This window comes from Monomorium pharaonis, chromosome 7, assembly GCF_013373865.1.
Source record: "Monomorium pharaonis isolate MP-MQ-018 chromosome 7, ASM1337386v2, whole genome shotgun sequence".
Lineage (NCBI taxonomy): Eukaryota > Metazoa > Arthropoda > Insecta > Hymenoptera > Formicidae > Monomorium > Monomorium pharaonis.
Genome location: NC_050473.1, coordinates 21,318,365 through 21,337,165, shown reverse-complemented (window position 1 = coordinate 21,337,165; position 18,801 = coordinate 21,318,365). Strand labels below are relative to the sequence as shown.

At 37.4% G+C, this 18,801-nt stretch overlaps 1 protein-coding gene across 1 annotated transcript; it reads right to left on the bottom strand.

Annotated features, from left to right (window-relative positions):
- Positions 1–11,121: 11,121 nt before the first annotated feature.
- LOC105828322 (vicilin-like seed storage protein At2g18540) lies at positions 11,122–11,676 on the bottom strand. Its single transcript, XM_012666591.1, has one exon. The coding sequence runs from the start codon at positions 11,674–11,676 to the stop codon at positions 11,122–11,124; it is 555 nt and encodes a 184-aa protein (XP_012522045.1).
- Between the last annotated feature and the right edge of the window lie 7,125 nt (positions 11,677–18,801).

The window sequence follows — 18,801 nt, the reverse complement described above, 5'->3', positions numbered from 1 at the left end:
GAACTCGAAAATTCAGATTTTAATGAAACTTGGCATAAATGTAGAGGGGGTGAATACATGAATTTGGAAATTTTTAGTTGGTGCCCAAAAACGGTTTGAAGAAATAAAACCACCCTTCAAAGTTGAGATGATTTTTGCGGTTTTTCGATATATCTCGTAAATTAAACAAAATATAAAAAAATGTTTCATACGAAAGTTTTACAGTATAAATAACTTTATTTAACTATGCTATTTATTAAAAAAAAATTTTTTTTATAAAAAAATTTTTTTTTAATAAATAGCATAGTTAAATAAAGATATTTATACTGTAAAACTTTTGTATGAAACATTTTTTTTTTTCGAAAAATAAATAGCGCAGTTAAGTGGAGGCATTTATGCTGTAAAACTTTTGTATGAAACATTTTTTAATATTTTGTTTAGTTTACGAGATATATCGAAAAACCGCAAAAATGTCTCAACTTTGAAGGGTGGTTTCATCCCTTCAAACCGTTTTTGGGCACTACTAAAAATTTTTAAATTCATGTATTCATCCCCTCTACATTTATGCCAAGTTTTATTAAAATCTGAATTTACGGATCCGCGAGGTTTCCTTGTGAGTGGCAGATCACCGCCCCGCTCGTCACCCGGATCTCGGTACGTGCACTGAGCGACCGATCCTGACACCGTACACGAGGACCCCGTATTGAGGGGAAACCGACGCCGCGGAGGATTATCCACGCCGGATGATTCCTGACACAACAGCTGATCGTCGTGACAGCTGATTGCGTGGCTACCGAGCCGAGCTCCGCGCCGCACCGCGCACCGCCGCGACCAACTAGAGCGCCGCGTCCGACCGACTCAGTCAATGAGAGCGCCGCGCCGCACCGCGCAACCGCGACCGTAGTACCGCAGCCAATCCGGCTACCGCCGCGACCGACACGAGCGCCGCCTAGCACCGCACAGCCGTAGCTGTACCGCCACGAGCGCCGCGAACACCGAGACCGGCCGCTACCGCCAATCAGCGTACCGATCGACCGACGCACGGACCGCGCGCCCGCCGGTCAAAAAAAAATTTTTTTTAAATCTTGGTCCGGCCAATTAAGCAATTCTGACCTTAAATTTGGATTCAGCGGGTCAAAATACATATAAATAGACTATTCTGGTCCGCCGGACCAACATTTAAAAAAAAATTATTTTTAGGTTAGGAAAAAATGAGCCAATTCGGAAATTCTGATCTTGGATTCGGATTCAGCGGGTCAAAATACATAAGGATTGACTAGTCTGGTTCGCCGGACCAACATTAAAAAAAAAATTTTTTTGAGGTTAGCAAATGCGAGCTAACTTTGCAATTCTGACCTTGGATTCGGATTCAGCGGGTCGAAACATATAAGGATTGACTAGTTTAGTCCGCCGGACCAACCACTTTTTTTTGTGTGCCTGTGTATTTTATCTGAGTGTGTATAAAATTTTATCTAAACTTAGCTACGTGTTTATTCAGTTTAGTAGTATTCTATCTGCGTGTATATGTACTTCTATCATATTCTATCTACGTGAGTATATAACTCAATGATATTTTATGTGCGTATGTAATTGTATTTACAAGTGTATGCGACTCTATGATATTTTATCTACGTGTATATGTGACTCTATGGTATTCTATCATAATTCTATGTAAACTTATCTACGTGTGTAGCTCAATGATATCCTATCTAGGTGTGTATGCACTTCTGTCATATTTTATCGGGAGCGTCTCAGATGCGCACAGTAATAAACGAATACAGCAGGCTGAGTGAAACGGACACAGACCAAATGGACATAGTAATAAACGGACACAGTGCGAAACGAACACAGTAAAAAACGGACACAGTAATAAACGGATACAGTAATAAACGGACACAGACCAAATGCGCACACTGCACATGCGCACGGACCAAATGCAATCCATGTACATTGCAAGCAGAGTAAAGTCCATATAGGTTAGCGACTTGGACGGGAGGGCGGGCCGAAGGCCCCCCTTGCACCCCCCGTGTGTGTGTATGTGTGTGTGTGTGTGTGTGTGTGCATACAAAGCATTCACTGCATCACATGGGTTTGCGACTTTCTGTGTGTGCATTTGGTCTGTGTCCGTGCGTATGTGCAGTGTGCGCATTTGGTCTGTGTCCGTTTGTTACTGTATCCGTTTATTACTGTGTCCGTTTATTACTGTGTCCGTTTGTTATTGTGTCCGTTTGTTACTGTGTCCGTTTGTTACTGTGTCCGTTTGTTACTGTGTCCGTTTGGTCTGTGTCCGTTTGTTACTGTGTCCGTTTGGTCTGTGTCCGTTTGTTACTGTGTCCGTTTCACTCAGCCTGCTGTGTCCGTTTATTACTGTGCGTATCTGGGACTCACTCGGTCCCTATGGTGTATTTTATCTACGTATATATGCGACTCTATGATATTCTATAGTATATAATCTAGTATATAATTCTAAGTATATAATCTATCTAACAAGGGAACGGACAGAAATGCCCTTCACCGATTTTATTGAGCTTTAGATATGTTGTAAAACAAAAAAATGTTGTACCCATATTTTTTTATCCGAGTATCTCGACGTTTAGGGGTTGAAACCACCCCTCGAAAATAACACATTTTTTCGTTTTTGGCGAATATCTTTGAAAATATAAGGTTTATGAAAAATGTTCTATACAAAAGTTTTATGGCATTTTATACTCTTACAATAGTTTATTTATATTTTTCAAAAATTTCAAACTTTTTAATTTACCTTATCTCAACCTTTTTTTTCAACATTTTGAAAATTTTGTAAGGACAAAAATTAAAGAGCATTAAAAGCCAAATTCATCTATATATTGTAACGTGCGCGCCGCGGAAATGAAAGACACTTTTGAACTTAAAAACCAAACAGTTTTATTAATACGTCCGATAAGGCTCGAGACCGAGATTCCACTCGTTGTTGACAAACGTTGCCAAGAGCGTGACAATTGACAACGCTTTCGGTAAAATCAATGTATTGATCGGCTTCGGAACATCTGAGTCGCAGTCGCGGAGTATACCAGGCGACGCTCGTAACAATATAATAATATATGAGTTCCATCATTCTCAATTATTGGCAAAACAAGATGATAATTTCATGCTATAGGCGCCGCGCTACAAGTTGCATTATTTCTTTGGTTACATTCAATAACTGCCTCTCCTGCGTACATTTTTATATTAGAACATAAGAACAGATTAATCTTAATTACATAATACCCAACACAATATTACATGATATAAAGCATAAATGTATATATATAACAAAAACATATATATACATATGTGCGTACGTACATTTTCATTGTTAGAAATGCGAATATAGATTAATATAAAGCAAAATATTTTTTAAATATTTAAAACTGCAAATACAATATAACAAAATATATAATATCAAGAGAAAAATATAAAATATAAGCTCCAATAACTATTTGTATAATTATATTATTTACACTATATGCGCATAGCACGCTCTGATAATAAAGATAATATAGAAAGGGCTTCCGGATACATGCCGCGTCCTGGTACAGTGTTGCGCTGACGTTTCGTAACACTGTACCAAGACGCGGCATGTATCTGGAAGCCCTTTCTATTGAAAGCAACGTCAACGGCCGTCTATTAGACGCGTATAATAGACCTTCTGCGTAACTGTATTATAGAAGTATAATAGATCTACCTCTACACGGAGATAATTTTTTTCTTAGAATTTATCCTCAAAATCAGTGGTAATCGTAAGACAACACGGACTTCGAAGAATTTTTTACTATACTTTTAATAAAATTTTATCAAATTTTTAGTAAAATGTGATAAAATTTTACTAAAATTTAATCAAAACATTTTACATTGCAGAACAGTTTAGTTAGATTTTACTAAATTTTTACTAAATTTCACTAACAAGAGAACCTCGCGAACCCGAAAATTCTGATTTTAATGAAACTTGGCATAAATGTAGAGGGGGTGAATATATGAATTTAGAAATTAAAAGTTGGTGCTTATAAACGGTTTAAAGGGTTGAAACCACCCTTCAAAAATTTTGAGTTTTTGCCTTTTCTGGATATATCTCGTAAACTAAAATATTAAAAAATGTTTCATACAAAAGTTTTACAGTATATATACCTCTATTTAACTATGTTATTTATTTAAAAAAGAAATCTTTTTTTCAAAAACAAATTTTTTTTTCTTTGAAAAAAAATTTTTTTTTGAAAAAAATAAATATGATAGTTGAATAGAGGTATTCATGCCGTAAAACTTTTGTATGAAACATTTTTTAATATTTTGTTTAGTTTACGAGATATATCGAGAAAATGCAAAAATGTGTCAACTTTGAAGCGTGCTTTCACCCCTTCAAGCCATTTTTGAACCAAAATAAAACATTTCTAAATTAATGTATTTACCCCCTCTACATTTATGCCAAGTTTCATTAAAATCAGAAAATTTTCTGTTTGGTCTTATAAACGGTTTGAAGGAGTGAAACTACCCTTCAAAGGTTGAGATATTTTTACCTTTTCTCCATATATCTCGTAAACTAAACAAAATATAAAAAAAATGTTTTATGCAAAAGTTTTACAGCATAAATACATCCATTTAAATACGCTGTTTATTTTTCGAAAAAAAAAAATTTTTTTTTTAATTAAGATAAATTTTCAATAAAATTGACTTTTATGTATATAGCATTTATAAAGTAATTATACTATCTTATACTACGTTTTATTTATATCATCTATGTGTATATTATATATTGTGACGTGACAGCCGCAGGCTGCTGTCCGTCACAAGGCCCTGAGGGCCCTTACGCAATAACATCACGCGGGCCCTGCGTCCTCCCGCTCGGGAGCGGACGCAAAAGCGTATTCTCTTGTACTTTTGTGTGTGTGACGTCCCACGTGCTGTCCATCTAATTAATTGTTAAGATTTTTGCGAGCGTTATACCGCGGGTGCGGCGGAGATCGGTGGCTCTGAAGATCTCGTTATAGTTTTCGGACGTCTCGTCTCAACGGAAAATCTTCCCGGAGATTGCAGAGGAACGGACAACGAGGGAGTCAAAGAAGACCCTTTCTAAGCGGGGGTCCGCAGGTAATGCCGCCCTTATCTTGCCTACCGTTTGTGCCATGTAAGAATTCCGATACTGCCGCTGAATCACGCTTTCAGGACCCAGCGACGGCGCGCGATGCCGATATTCCGACGGGGCGACTGCAGACCCGATACCGCGGGAAGTCCGGCGAAAGAATCACGACAACTCAAGATCCGCCGACGCCCCGTCGAGGAGGAAATAACGCCCTGATGGCGGAGGATACGCCGGGCGAGGAGAGAAGAGTCGGCCGCGTAAAGAAGCGCCAGGATTCCCGTGCCCGGGGCCCATAATTATCGACTGCCGTGCGTGGATCGATCAGCCGGCGACAGCGTGGGCACCGCGCTCTGCGCGAAAATCGATTTTCGCGAAATCAGCCAATAAGGGCCTGGAGCGCCGGAGGCAGGGTGGGGCGCGCCGCCGAGCGGCTCCCGCGAGATCCAGGATTCCTCACTCGTGCTGCGGACTTAGAAACTAAAACTGTGCGTGCGTTTCGAGATCCCGAGCCGAGCTGTAAGAGAGGACGCAGGGACTGAAGTCATCCCGACCCGGAGGAGGCCAGCAGGAGAGAGGCAAAGTGGTGAGACGAGCGTCACACGAATTGTAAAGCCACCGATTTCGCGGGTTGGGCGAGCCGCGAGGAAGTCGCGTAACTATCACAATATCTTTCGACGTGTTTATTGGAATCACGAGCTCGCGGATCCAGCGGAGCATCGTTGTCTCGCCCGATCGCGCCCGTCCGCGTGATTTCGCTCCGTGCTGTACATTTCATAATAGTTTCGCGTTGCGTGTGCGTCCCGATCCACAGCCGAGTCAATCGTCGTTTCGTCCGGTCGTCGTGTCGCGGGTTATTCCCGCGCTGTATCTTGTCGCGCCTTGGAAAATTTAGTCGTTACTATTGTATAATTTGGTCAATCGCACTGTTATTGCGAGCCCTTCGGTGAGTGCACTCTGATAATTATCGACGCGATCGTCTCGAACCGCCTGACTGGCGAGTAAATAATAATTATCGCGCTTATCATTCGCGAGAATCGTTAGAGCGCGGGAGAACACGAGTCCGTCGCGCGTCGCGCGGGCTCGGAGTTGCGATCCGTCCCGTTCGCCCTTGACGAGGTCGTCCTCCTGGCGAGAGTTGGCGTCCACCAACGACGCCGGGTCAAGCGTAGACAAGTCGGAGAGTTCCCGCGTACGCATCATAACCCGCTCGTTCAATATACCGTTCTCGCAATATTCGATACCCAGCGGTCGTCAGCTGGTAACGCGCGCGAGCCATCACCGCTCCGCAGAGTCGCCCACCACTGTAATTCTTACGGTCAAATACAATTGTTAATTTCTCTGTTACATTTGTGTCGTGTAAGTAATTCTCTCGCCTTCCCGATTCCATCCGCCCGCACCGAATCTCCCCCCTCTGCCATTTGAGGGCTGAGCAGCTGGATATCGGAGCCGCTAACGCCCCGGTCGCCTAGCGTGCGCCCGTCTTTCCCGCGATTCAAGTATCGTAACATTCGTTTGCGATTTGGTGCACACAGAGTGGTACGCTTAACGTACCTGGCGCCCCCTTAGTATCACATCGGGAAACCTCGCGAAGATAGTCGCCCCGACACCCGGGCGGCTCAGGGCCGCGACCAGGGACGGAGGCGAAGTTGGCTGTCGCTCGCGAGCGACGGTTACAATATGTTATATATTATCTACGTTATAATACTATACATTTATATTATCTGCATCCTTGTATGTATTAGTTTTTATCTAACAGTTGCGCAATATTAGTAGTCACGTTGCTTTCACACAGTGTTCATTCTCTCTACGTCACATATTTCACATTCAAGTTTTATATTCGTCATGTCACAGTATGTATCATATATGAAATCACGTATTAATAAAAGTTTGGTATCTTTATTAATGGTGTTACGCGTCATTTTCACATCAGTGTCAAGTCTAACGTGTGTTTGATCAGTACATCAGTATCACATCTAACATGTGCTTGATTTTTCTTGTTAGATTGTTTTTAATTAAGCGAAGCATAATGTTACACATAAATGTTGCGAATGTTCTTAATATGTTAATTATTTTATTTCAAATTACACATATTCCATCAACGCCTATAAATGAAAGAGAAATACAATTACGTGATGTGATAAAGGATATTATAACAAATGCAGTGAATGACTTATCATTTGATGTACACACTCATTTTGCTTTAAAATTTCAAAATTATTTGGAAGTGGATTTACCTGGCATAGAATATGTACCAGATAAAGTGGAAGAATTTTTAGAAAATGATAATGTTGATTATGAACCTGATAATGAATATAATTGTGAACCAGAAGACGAAATTTTAAATAGTAGCTATAAAAGGAAAGCCGTCGAATATTGGAGAAGTGATAAAAGGCCGACACTCTCTTTTAGGAGTGCAACGTCGCTTCAAAAAGGTGAAGTCCCTACCACAATTATCATTTTAAAAAAATTCTTCCTCATCATTTGTTACACATTCTGTGTCAGGTAAATCCACTTCCCAATAATTTTAAAATTCTAAAGCAGTATCAGTGTGTACATCAAATGATAAGTCATATTCACTGTTATAATATCATTTGTTATAATATCCTCTATCACATCACGTAATTGTATTTCTCTTTCATTTATAGGTGGAATATGTATAATTTGAAATAAAATAATTAACATATTAAGAACATTCGCAACATTTACGTGTAACATTATGCTTCGCTCAATTAAATAATCTAACAGAAAAATCAAGCACACGTTAGATGTGATACTGATGTACTGATCAAGCACACGTTAGACTTGATACAGATGTGAAAATGACGCGTAACATCATTAATAAAGATATCAAACTTTAATACGTGATTTCCATTTCATATATGATATATACCGTGATATGACGAATATAAAACTTGAATGTGAAATATGTGACGTAGACAGAATGAATTGTGTGAAAGCAACGTGACTACTCTAATATTGCGCAACTGTTAGATGAAAACTAATACATATAGGGATGCAGATAATATAAATGTATATTATAACATACATAAAATATAACATACATAATATACACATAGATGATATAAATAGAACGTAGTATAAGATAGTATAATTATTTTATAAATGCTATATACATAAAAGTCAATTTTATTGAAAATTTATTTTAATTAAAAAAAAATTTTTTTTTTTAAATAAACAGCGTAGTTAAATGAAGGTATTTAGGCTGTAAAACTTTTGTATAAAACATTTTTTTATATTTTGTTTAGTTTACGAGATATAGCGAAAAAAAATAAAAATATTTCAACCTTTAAAGGGTAATTTCACTCCTTCAAACCGTTTATAAGCCCAATCGAAAAATTTTCTAATTTTAATGAAACTTGGCATAAATGTAGAGGGAGTAGATATATTAATTTAGAAATGTTTTATTTTGGTTCAAAAACGGTTTGAAGGGGTGAAACCACACTTCAAAGTTGAGACATTTTTGCATTTTCTCGATATATCTCTTAAATTAAACAAAATATAAAAAAATGTTTCATACAAAAGTTCTACGGCATAAATACCTCTATTTAACTATGCTATTTATTTTTTTCAAAAAAAAATTTTTTTTAAAGAAAAAAAATTTGTTTTTGAAAAAAAATTTTTTTGAAAAAAATAAATAGCATAGTTAAATAGAGGTATTTATACTGTAAAACTTTTGTATAAAACATTTTTTAATACTTTGTTTAGTTTACGAGATATATCGAGAAAAGACAAAAACTCAACATTTTTGAAGGGTGGTTTCAACCCTTTAAACCGTTTATAAGCACCAACTTTTAATTTCTAAATTCATGTATTTACTTCTTCTACATTTATGCCAAGTTTCATTAAAATCAGAATTTTCGGTTTCGCGAGGTTCCCTTGTAAGAGCACAGTAAAATTCTTTGAAGTCCGTGTTGTTCCATAATTACCAAGATTTTTAAGGTAAATTCTAAGAGAAAATTCCCAGCAACATAGAACATTGCAAGCTTCCGACCGCAAAAAAAGGTTAGGGGTCACTACAAGAGAACACGCGCAAATATTTTTACGAGCCTACATATCATACAGATATATCTTATATATAGGCTCGTGAAAATTCTCGCCGACGCACAACGAGAACGCCTGGACGAACGCACTCCCGACCGCAGAAAGGTTGGGCAGTCACGACAAGAGAACAGGCAGACGACCGATCATGTCGTACGCTGGATCGAAATTCGATCAAGAATTAAGATGCCGGCCGCTCGAGCTAGCGGGAACATGTGTCTGATTTGTAATACAAATATCATTATGTTCACGATTGAGCTCGATCACATACACAGATCTCGACGCACAACGATCGCGGAAAAAGAATAATCAGACACGATAAAAGAACGCAAGCGGTAAGCGATCGGTCACACTTAATGATAAAAATTCAGCGCCAAGACGCCGGAAAACGAAAAGACGAGAGTCCCACGCGCGACACGGATTAGTATGCAAAGACGTCGAGCGTCAAACGTGCGCGCAGCACTTTTGCACAAAATTAAATACATAATTAATAGGTGTAATCTTTTACATGGAAGTTATTTATTTTTTAATTAATTTTAATTAATATTAATAGAATTAATTTATTTTTAATAATTAAATAAAATTAATAAGTGAGTCCCAGATGCGCACAGTAACAAACGGACACCACCAATCAAATCCTATAAATTCATTCTAACCCTAACCAACCCAGCAATCTAATTAGTGGTGTCTGTTTGTTACTGTGCGCATCTGGGACGCTCCCAAATTAATTAGAAAATAAATTATTCCCATGCAGAGTAATGAAAATTCAAGTTAAAAATAATGCATTTTGCTTATTAATTTCTAAAAAGTAGTTATTTCTTTATTAATTAATTATTTCAAAAAGTAATCCAAAATGGAAAAAATCAGATTAATTATTTAGAACGTAATGCGTAATGAAAAAAAACGCGTTGATTATTTAAAAAGTAATGCGTAACCCAGACAGCACACAATATTTATGATAAATATTTATAAATATTTATTTCTATTTATTTTTTAAAAATATTATAAATATTTTATACATATTTTATATGAGTGAGTCGCTCAGATGCGCACAGATCGAAACGAACACCACCAATAAAATTCTATAAATTCATCCTAACTCTAACTCAGCAATCTGATGATGGTGTCCGTTTCGATCTGTGCACATCTGCGACACTCCCTTTTATAAACATGAAGAAAAAATCTTTATTCAACATATTATTAAAATATGGACTAAATATTTTATACAATATTTATGGTAAATAAAAAATAAAGATTTGTAGTAATATTTTGTAAATATTTATAAATATTTTATAAATATTTTTATATATATCTTTATTCCGGACTCCCCTTAGGGTTGCCGGGGTGTTTTACAGGAGCTACCAAACCCTTTACACGAACCGCCTTTCTACCACACTCCAAGAACACATATATACATCTATGTACGGAAAAAATACATATACATTTAATATTTAGCCATCTCTTAAAAAAAAATTTTCTCTTTTCCTCGTAACCGGTCTGGCCATTTGCGACCATTACAATCTGCTCCTCCTTCCCCTCCTTGCGCCTCTACCGCTTGTAACTTTCCCCACTCCATTTCCCCTTTTCTCTCTTCCTCCTTGTCTTCTTCCATTCTTCCATTATTCTTCCTTCCCTTTTTTTTCCCCTTCATCCCATGACCATTTTACCCGGTCTACCCATAATTTCCTATTAGTCAGTCGCACTTGTTTCCCCTTTGCCTGTTCCACCATCCTCCATCTTGCTCTCTTCTTCTCCATCGACAAATCCTCGTCTACTCCTATCCCCCACTCTCCCCGTATCTCCATATTCCTCCTCAATATCTCCTTCTTGTCCTCTACCTCCTCCAATTCCATGATCAGAACCTGTCTTCCGTCTTCGCCTCTTCTCTCCTCTATTTATCTTATTCCAACTATCTTGCCCAATGTATTCTCCATGATGATCATCTCCACTAAGTCTCTTCTCTCTTCTGCGTCCTTACCATCCACTCCTCTCTATATTATCCTCTTCTCTCTTCTTCTTTTCCCCTCTTTTTCTCTCCTCTCTCGCATCCTTGCCTCTCTTTCCTTGTATCTCCTCGCTCTTTCCTCTCTTTCCTCTAGCCTTCTCCTGGCTTTTTCTTTTGTCACTCTCCACTCTTTGCTCGTCTTTTCTTTTTTCCTGCTTCTCCGTTCTTTCCCCGCTTCTTTCTCCAATCTCCACCACTCTTTTCCTCCGTCCTTCCCTTTTATCTCCTCTTGCCTTCCTCCTGTCTTCTTCCTATGACTCCTACTATCCTCTTCAGTCTCCTCGCTTTCTCCTCTTTTATCTGCCTTCTCTATCTCTCTCTTCTTCTCCTCCTTCACCTCTTCGTTCTCCTCCTCCACTTCTCTCTTTTTCTCTTTCTGTTCTTTACCACTCACTTCTCTGCTCTTCCCTCCACTGCTTCTTCCCTTCTCCGCTTCCCCCTTCCTTTCCATACTTTTCGCTGCTGCCTTCTTCTCTCCCGTCGTCTCCCTCTTCCTTTGCTTCCTCTCCCTATGTGCTCCCTCCTCCTTCCTCCTGATCATCTTCCCTTGTCCTCCATAATCTTCTCGTTTTTCCTTCTTATCTTCTCCCTTGCCGTCCGTTCCTCCTGCTGCAATCCTTCCCTCCTCCTCTCCTCTTCCCTCTCTACCTCCTGTCTCCTCCTGCTTGTCCTCGTCGATCCTTTCCTCGCGCCTTCCACACTTCCTCTCCTAACCTTTTCCACTCTCCCTCCACCGCCACCATTTCCTCTTGCATCTCCCTTTCAACACCTCAACTAGCTCCTCCAAGCTCCTCTTCATCAACCTCATCTCTCCCAATATCTCCTCCATGTCTTCTATTTTCTTTTCCTTGCTCTTCTCTTCTTGCTCAATGTCTAACCTGTTTACCGCTTCGTACTTTATGCAGGTTTATCTTTATATCTCACTTCTCACCACCTCGACATGTGCTCCACCACCTCTCCTATTGATCCGCTCTGCCCTCGATCTCTCGAACTTCCGATAATCGTCCATCGATTCTCTCTATCACCCTTCTCTGCTATCACCGCCATCTACCGTCCTTCTGTGCCGCTTCCTACCACTTTGACCTGCATTTTACCACCTCTCCTATTGATGCGTTCTGCCCTCGATGTCTCGATACCTCGGTCCATCGTTCCAGGTGCGTTCGAAAGTAGCACTAGTGCCGTCTACCGTCCTCCTGCGTCACACGTCACCACGTCCTTCCACCAATCTCTGCTCCCCTCCGGCCCAGTGCTACCACTCTCTTCTCCACGTAACCGCTGTCACTCCACTCTTCGCTTACTGAATACAGCTCCTATGTCTTTTTGCTCCGGCGCTCTCTCTCTCTGTCCTCTTTTTCCACGTTCTGCAACCTTCACTTTTCTTTCTCTTATATCTTCTCTTCACTTTGCTCCACTTACATCCTTCCATTTTCACATCGTCTTTTCCACATCCTTTTTTTAATCCTCCACCTATCAATCTTCTCACTCTTTACACCCGCGTGAACTTGACCCCTCACTCCGGAGCACACAAAAACCCTACCATACCAACCAACGCCATCTTTTTTTTTTATAAATATTTTTATAATATTTATGACAAATCTTTACGATCTGTCATCTAAGACCACAGAAATACACTGGCGCAAAAAAAAACGAAACAAAATTTTTGATCGATTTTTAGGTAATCTTTAAAGTGATGCAACTTTGCGAAAAATCATCCAAATTACATGTACTTTTTTTTTAATTAAAGGGCAAAGACTCTACTTTGAGAATCCCTACGCGAAAGTTTGATTTCTTAAGTGCGAACCTTTTGTATCGCATGAAAACCAAACATGTGTTTTTTAATTGAAAAAAATAAAAGTTTGTTACCATTTTGCACAAGTTTCTCGTTAAAATCTTGCTAATATTAATTCAGATTCTTAAAGTTCATTCTTTTCTGAGCAATTTAAAAAAAAACATGTCGATACGATGTTTTTTGTTGATTGCACACGAGTTTGAAATTTGCACTGCATTTTAAGGTATTTTAGCAAGTAAATACGGTATTTTTTTAATATCATGAATTTTGAGTATCAATATGATATTGCACATTGATTTTATTCATGTTGAACTCAATCATACCGCTGTCATCAAAGTGACCCGATCTGCACCACGTGGAGAATGACGATCGGATTTTGTACACCATGTGGCTCTGAAATTCATCGGTGGAAATTTGTACTTACTGATCTGAATATAATGGATAACTGATGCACCAATTTTACTGAAGTCAACAGAAGATCACATTCATCTATACTCATAAACCCACACATACACGAAACATACATATACACATATTCATACATAAAAAGTAAAAGTTCAAATTTTATTTTAAAAAATCAGCCTTTTCAGGGCCACATGATGTACAAAATCCGATCGTCATTTTCCACGTGGTGCAGATCGGGTCACTTTGATGACGGCGCACAGTGGGCTCAAATCGATTCTAGCCGGCTAAAAATAAAAAAAATGGAATTAAAAATTATTATCAAATATGTTTTTCATGTTTCATAATAATCGAAAGTACACGAAAATGAAAGTTTTAATGAAATATGCCATTGTTTAAGAAAGATATTTACAATAAAACTCAATTGATTATATAGCATTGCTTAAGCAACTCCAATAAGTAATCCAAACAGATAGCGATTATTCAAAGTTATTATTAATGTAATCAATGAAAGTTTTTTTTCTATAATCTATCAACTAATAAGCCTCTGGAAAATCTCTTATATCATTATTAAATCAATCCAGATTTTTTCAGTCTTTGAGATTCTGCAACCACTTTATAAAATTTCAAACGGATTATATATTGAGTTGTATAAAAAAACTTCCATCGACTTCCACGATGAGGCTTTTTCTACGTAGAGTGTATATCTATAAGAACTGATATATAAAAGGAGAACACGCGCTTTTCAGCGCTTTTTAATGTATAGCACATTTTGTGTTCCAATGCGCGGCGCGCGGCTCCTTATTACGAGCAGCGACGCGACGCCATACGGCAGACGTTTTTCGAGTCAAAATTTAAAATTTACTATGAACCTTGTCCATGGTCATTTGAGCCTCTGATAATGTTTCTTAGTCTGCAAAATCTTGAATTCCTATTTTCGTTCTTACAATTCTTACTTTTTTATCCCTTTTGAATTTCCAAATCTTAATCGAAATTTTTGGCAATTAAAATATTAATACTCGATCCATATATCGAAAAAAAATTCTATTAATTCAAACTAATAAATTATTTTTTCAATTTTACTTGTTCATTGTACTGCATTTCTATAATTTTTATGTTTTTATTGAATAATACACGAGAACAGCTGCAATCCAGGCTCTATCCATTCTATCCATTCTATCTATAACTCAGATTAATCTTTCATTATCACATTTACTCAATTTGCATTTAATGCATATCTCGATTTTTCGTCCGCCACCAACGCGCGCAAACGCGAATAACGTCCATTAACTCATTAATAGAGGGCGCGCGGTGATGTGCTTACTCGTGAGAAGATTTAGAACAATAAGGGGATATAATACGAGACCGCGGTCATTGAAATGAGATTCCCTTGTTGGCCTAATTGTACGCTGAGCATACCTTAGCCAAAAAGAACACTTATTTGTTTCTCAATTTACCTTTCTTTTGCAATATGTAAATTTTCTTTACTATATTATATAATATTTCTTAGAGTAGTTAATTTGTTTTTTGTTCACGCATTTATTCGCAGTTTTCATTTGATAATTTTATTAATAGTTTTTAAAATATATTAATCAACTAATTTAGATTATAAATATCAAAACATGGTTTCTCTCACGCGACTTGAACTGTATAAGGTAATGGAGGATGTTCAACCGTCTTCTCGGTTCGAATTTTTAAAAGGCTTTATTTTAAATAAATTAGGTCTTTCGGAATGTTTGCCTTCTATTGAAAAAGATCTGAATGATTCTATTCACCTCTTTCTCAATAAGTTTACGCAGAAAAAATTAAAATTACAAAAAAGTTTGGATAAATTCATCAAAAAATCAAGATTATGGCTAGACAAGAAATTCATCATTCCAAATTCATTACTTTCTTCTCGTAAAAATAAAATGAATGTTACAGAATCTGCTTGTTCCGGTAAACGCGGGCGTCCGAAAGTTCCATTTGAAGATGCAAGCGAAAGAACAAAAAGACGACATTGTTCGGAATTGTTATCGTTTTATTCCGTCGAACAAGTCGCATCGACTGCAACTAGGACTTTACGTAAGGAGGGTAAAAGACAAGTTGCTCATTTCGTCAATAATATTATATCGTCTGGCTCCATTCCAAAACAATCTGAGAAACCTGAGAAACGTCAATATTCAGAAGATCAAGCGTTATCATTAATCATAGGAGGAAAACTTACGAAATCCCAATATAATTTAATCTGTTTGGGAGCAAAGGAGATGGGAAGTGATTTGTATCCTAGTTATAAACGGATACTTGAGGCAAAGAAGCAATGCTATCTTGACGGAATTACAGTTACTGACGATCCTGCAGAAGTTTCCCTGCAGGCTCTTTTAAATCATACGGCTTCTCGTTTGCTTCAAACATGTGAGACCGTTTTGATTTCATTGGGTACATCAGTACAAAAACTTGAATTAATTGTAATGTGGGGTTTTGACGGTTCATCTGGACAATCCCAGTATAAGCAAAACGCTTCTTCCGGTTTGAAATCTTTAGATCACAATCTTTTTGCGACATGGCTCGTTCCATTGTAGCTCAGATATACTTTTCCAAATGGAAACATGGCCATATTGTGGAGCAATCTTCGTCCAGGTTCAGTGAGATACTGCAGGCCTTTACGTTTTCAGTTTCTGAAAGAAACTGCAACCGTTATTAGAACTGAAGAATACGTGACTTTACAGATTACTAAATTGTTACCATTGAAGTTGGAACAATCATTCGAAATTATGGTGAATTTCAAAATGGTATTAACCATGGCTGACGGAAAAGTATGGAACGCGTTGAAGGACACCTCCAGCATGATGTGTTACATATGTAAGGCAACCTCTAAAGACCTAAAACAGTTAGACCTATCGAATCGTTGCATAGATGAATCTGCTTTGTCATTTGGTATCTCTCCACTCCATTGCTAAATAAGATGTTTCGAGTATCTGATTCATATTGCGTACAAAATCCCACTGAAAAAATGGCGCATTACAGGCATCGATAAAATAGAATTTGAGAAACAAAAAAAATGCATTCAAGATCAGCCCCGACAACGATTGGGATTAATTGTAGATATGCCAAAGCAAGGAAGTGGAAACACGAATGACGGCAACAGTGCCCGTAGATTCTTCGAGAATCCGGTAGTGTCCAGTCAAATTACTGGAGTTGATGAAGATCTTGTCGTTAGATTTTCTACATTATTGAAAGCCATTTCTTCTGGTTTTGAAATTGATCCCATTAAATTTGGAAAATATTGTAAAGAAACTGCAGATCTATATAGGAAGGTTTATAATTGGTATCCAATGCCTCCAACTGTACATAAATTATTGGATCATGGTGAGATGATTGTATCGTCAGCCATTCTCCCACTTGGGCAGTTATCTGAAGAAGCTCAAGAGGCAAGAAACAAAGATTGTCGATACTTCAGAGAGCACCATACTAGAAAACGTTCGCGGGTAGCAACAAATGAGGATTTATTTAAAAGATTACTTGCTTTGTTTGATCCTTATATTACATCTCTCAGACGAATGCTTCCCCCAAAAAGTAGCACTATTTCTGCAGACTTTTTTTTTAGTTTTAAATCTCCTGAAACAACCTGATATCATTAATCAGGAAGATGAGTCTGATGACGATAATAACGATGACGATGATTAAAATTACACTAACTTAATAAAAGAAAACTGCAAAAATCATAATAATAATATTAAGCAAAATATATAACAATTAAATAAGATATAGAAAGTAAAAAAAAATAAAAAACAACAAAAGCAAAAAACAATAAACAAAAAAATAACAAAAATGAACAAAATCACAAAAAAAGTGGGGCTACATTTCTTTCAACGTCCTCGTCGTTGGTCCTGGGTAATGCTAATGAGAAGAAAAATTGTTGTAAATAATATTATACTTTATTATTATTCATATGATATGTTTTGATATTCGATTTATAATCTGCGATCTCGAAAATCCCTATATACCGAGTTTCGGCTAAATTTGAAACTTTTCAAATATATGTTCGCCATATTGGATCTATCATTTTGTTTTTTGTAATTTTGACTTTTGATTCATAGTCAGCAATCTCGAAAACTTTAGTATACCAATTTTCATTCAAATTAAAAAAATGTCTTCATATTTTTTTTATTTTTGGCCGGCTAGAATCGATTTGAGCCCACTGTGCGCCGATAGCTGATGCGAGTGGCGCAAAGCTGAAGCCGCCGGTCAACTTTTAAATTATAAGCATCCAATTATAAAACCGTGACGTCGAAAAACATCTCCTTCAAATATATGAAAATCTTTCAAATGAAGAGCTCTTGACTAGATGCTTAGGCGGGCATACACAAAATTCTAACGAATCTTTTAATTCAATGGTGTGGCGCATCGCTCCGAAAAATTTAAATTCGGGCTTCAAAATCGTACAAATCGCCGCCTACATAGCTGCAGGCATCTTCAACAAAGGCTATACTGCTGTCTTGTTGATGATGCAGTTATTAGAAATCAACATTGGCCAACAGTGCAAAACATTCGCGGACAATTATGATGCGCAGCGAATTACGAGGCAGGAGCGGCGCCGAAGCAGTCCGAGTAAAAAGGCTCGAATGGCTCGGAGACTTCAGCAAATGGAGAATAATTAATTTTTCGAGGAAGCTAAAGATTTATTATATGGCCCTGGTATAGCTGATTAGCATAGAATAGCGGTAAGTTACTAATAAATGATATTTTTTTGTACCGCAAACTTTAAACCCGTTTTCCTCGAAATGTCATTTTCATACTTTTTCCAAATTTGCGGGAAAGATAGCAAAAAAACTAATTAATAAATCGAGTTTTTCCAAAATGTTTTAGTTAAAGTATTATCTACTATCCTAAATGAACCTAAAACATTTGTAAAAATATTAATTTAAACAATTGTTCATAAAAACTTCATAAAAACAGAGAAACTTTTTACCCGAAATCGTTACTTTTTTGTTTAAAGTGCTGCGAAATTTATAATTTTACATTATTTATTTGTTTTTTAGGTTCATCGACGATAAAAATATATGAAAATTAAAAATCCTTTTGTATTTTTATTTCAGATAAAAATTGCGAGCTCCACATTTCCCGCAAATTTGGGCGTACATTGAAAAAGCACTGTCGTTACGGATCTATGACGTTATTTTGCAACAAGTTACTACTCAAATTTTTTTTGTATTACTTAAATATGTAGTAAAATATCGTAAAAGTTTTGGAAAAATTAATTGCACTCCTGTTTATTTAAAAAATCTGTAAAACTCCCTCTTTTTTAAGCATTATAAACCAGAATCCCCCCTTAATTATCATAAAATTTAATTGAGAAGCTGTTTGAAAAGAGGAAGCATCTCTGCTTCTCGTCGTATCGAATCTCGCGGGTAGCGGAGGGCGACTTCGGCGCGTTGGAGCGTCACTGCCTTGGCGGCTCGCCTGTTTCGACTACTGCTACGATTTCGCTCGCTC

Coding starts and splice junctions, on each gene's coding strand:
- LOC105828322 (XM_012666591.1), bottom strand. CDS start 11,676: ATGATCAGGAGGAAGGAGGAGGGAGCACATAGGGAGAGGAAGCAAAGG.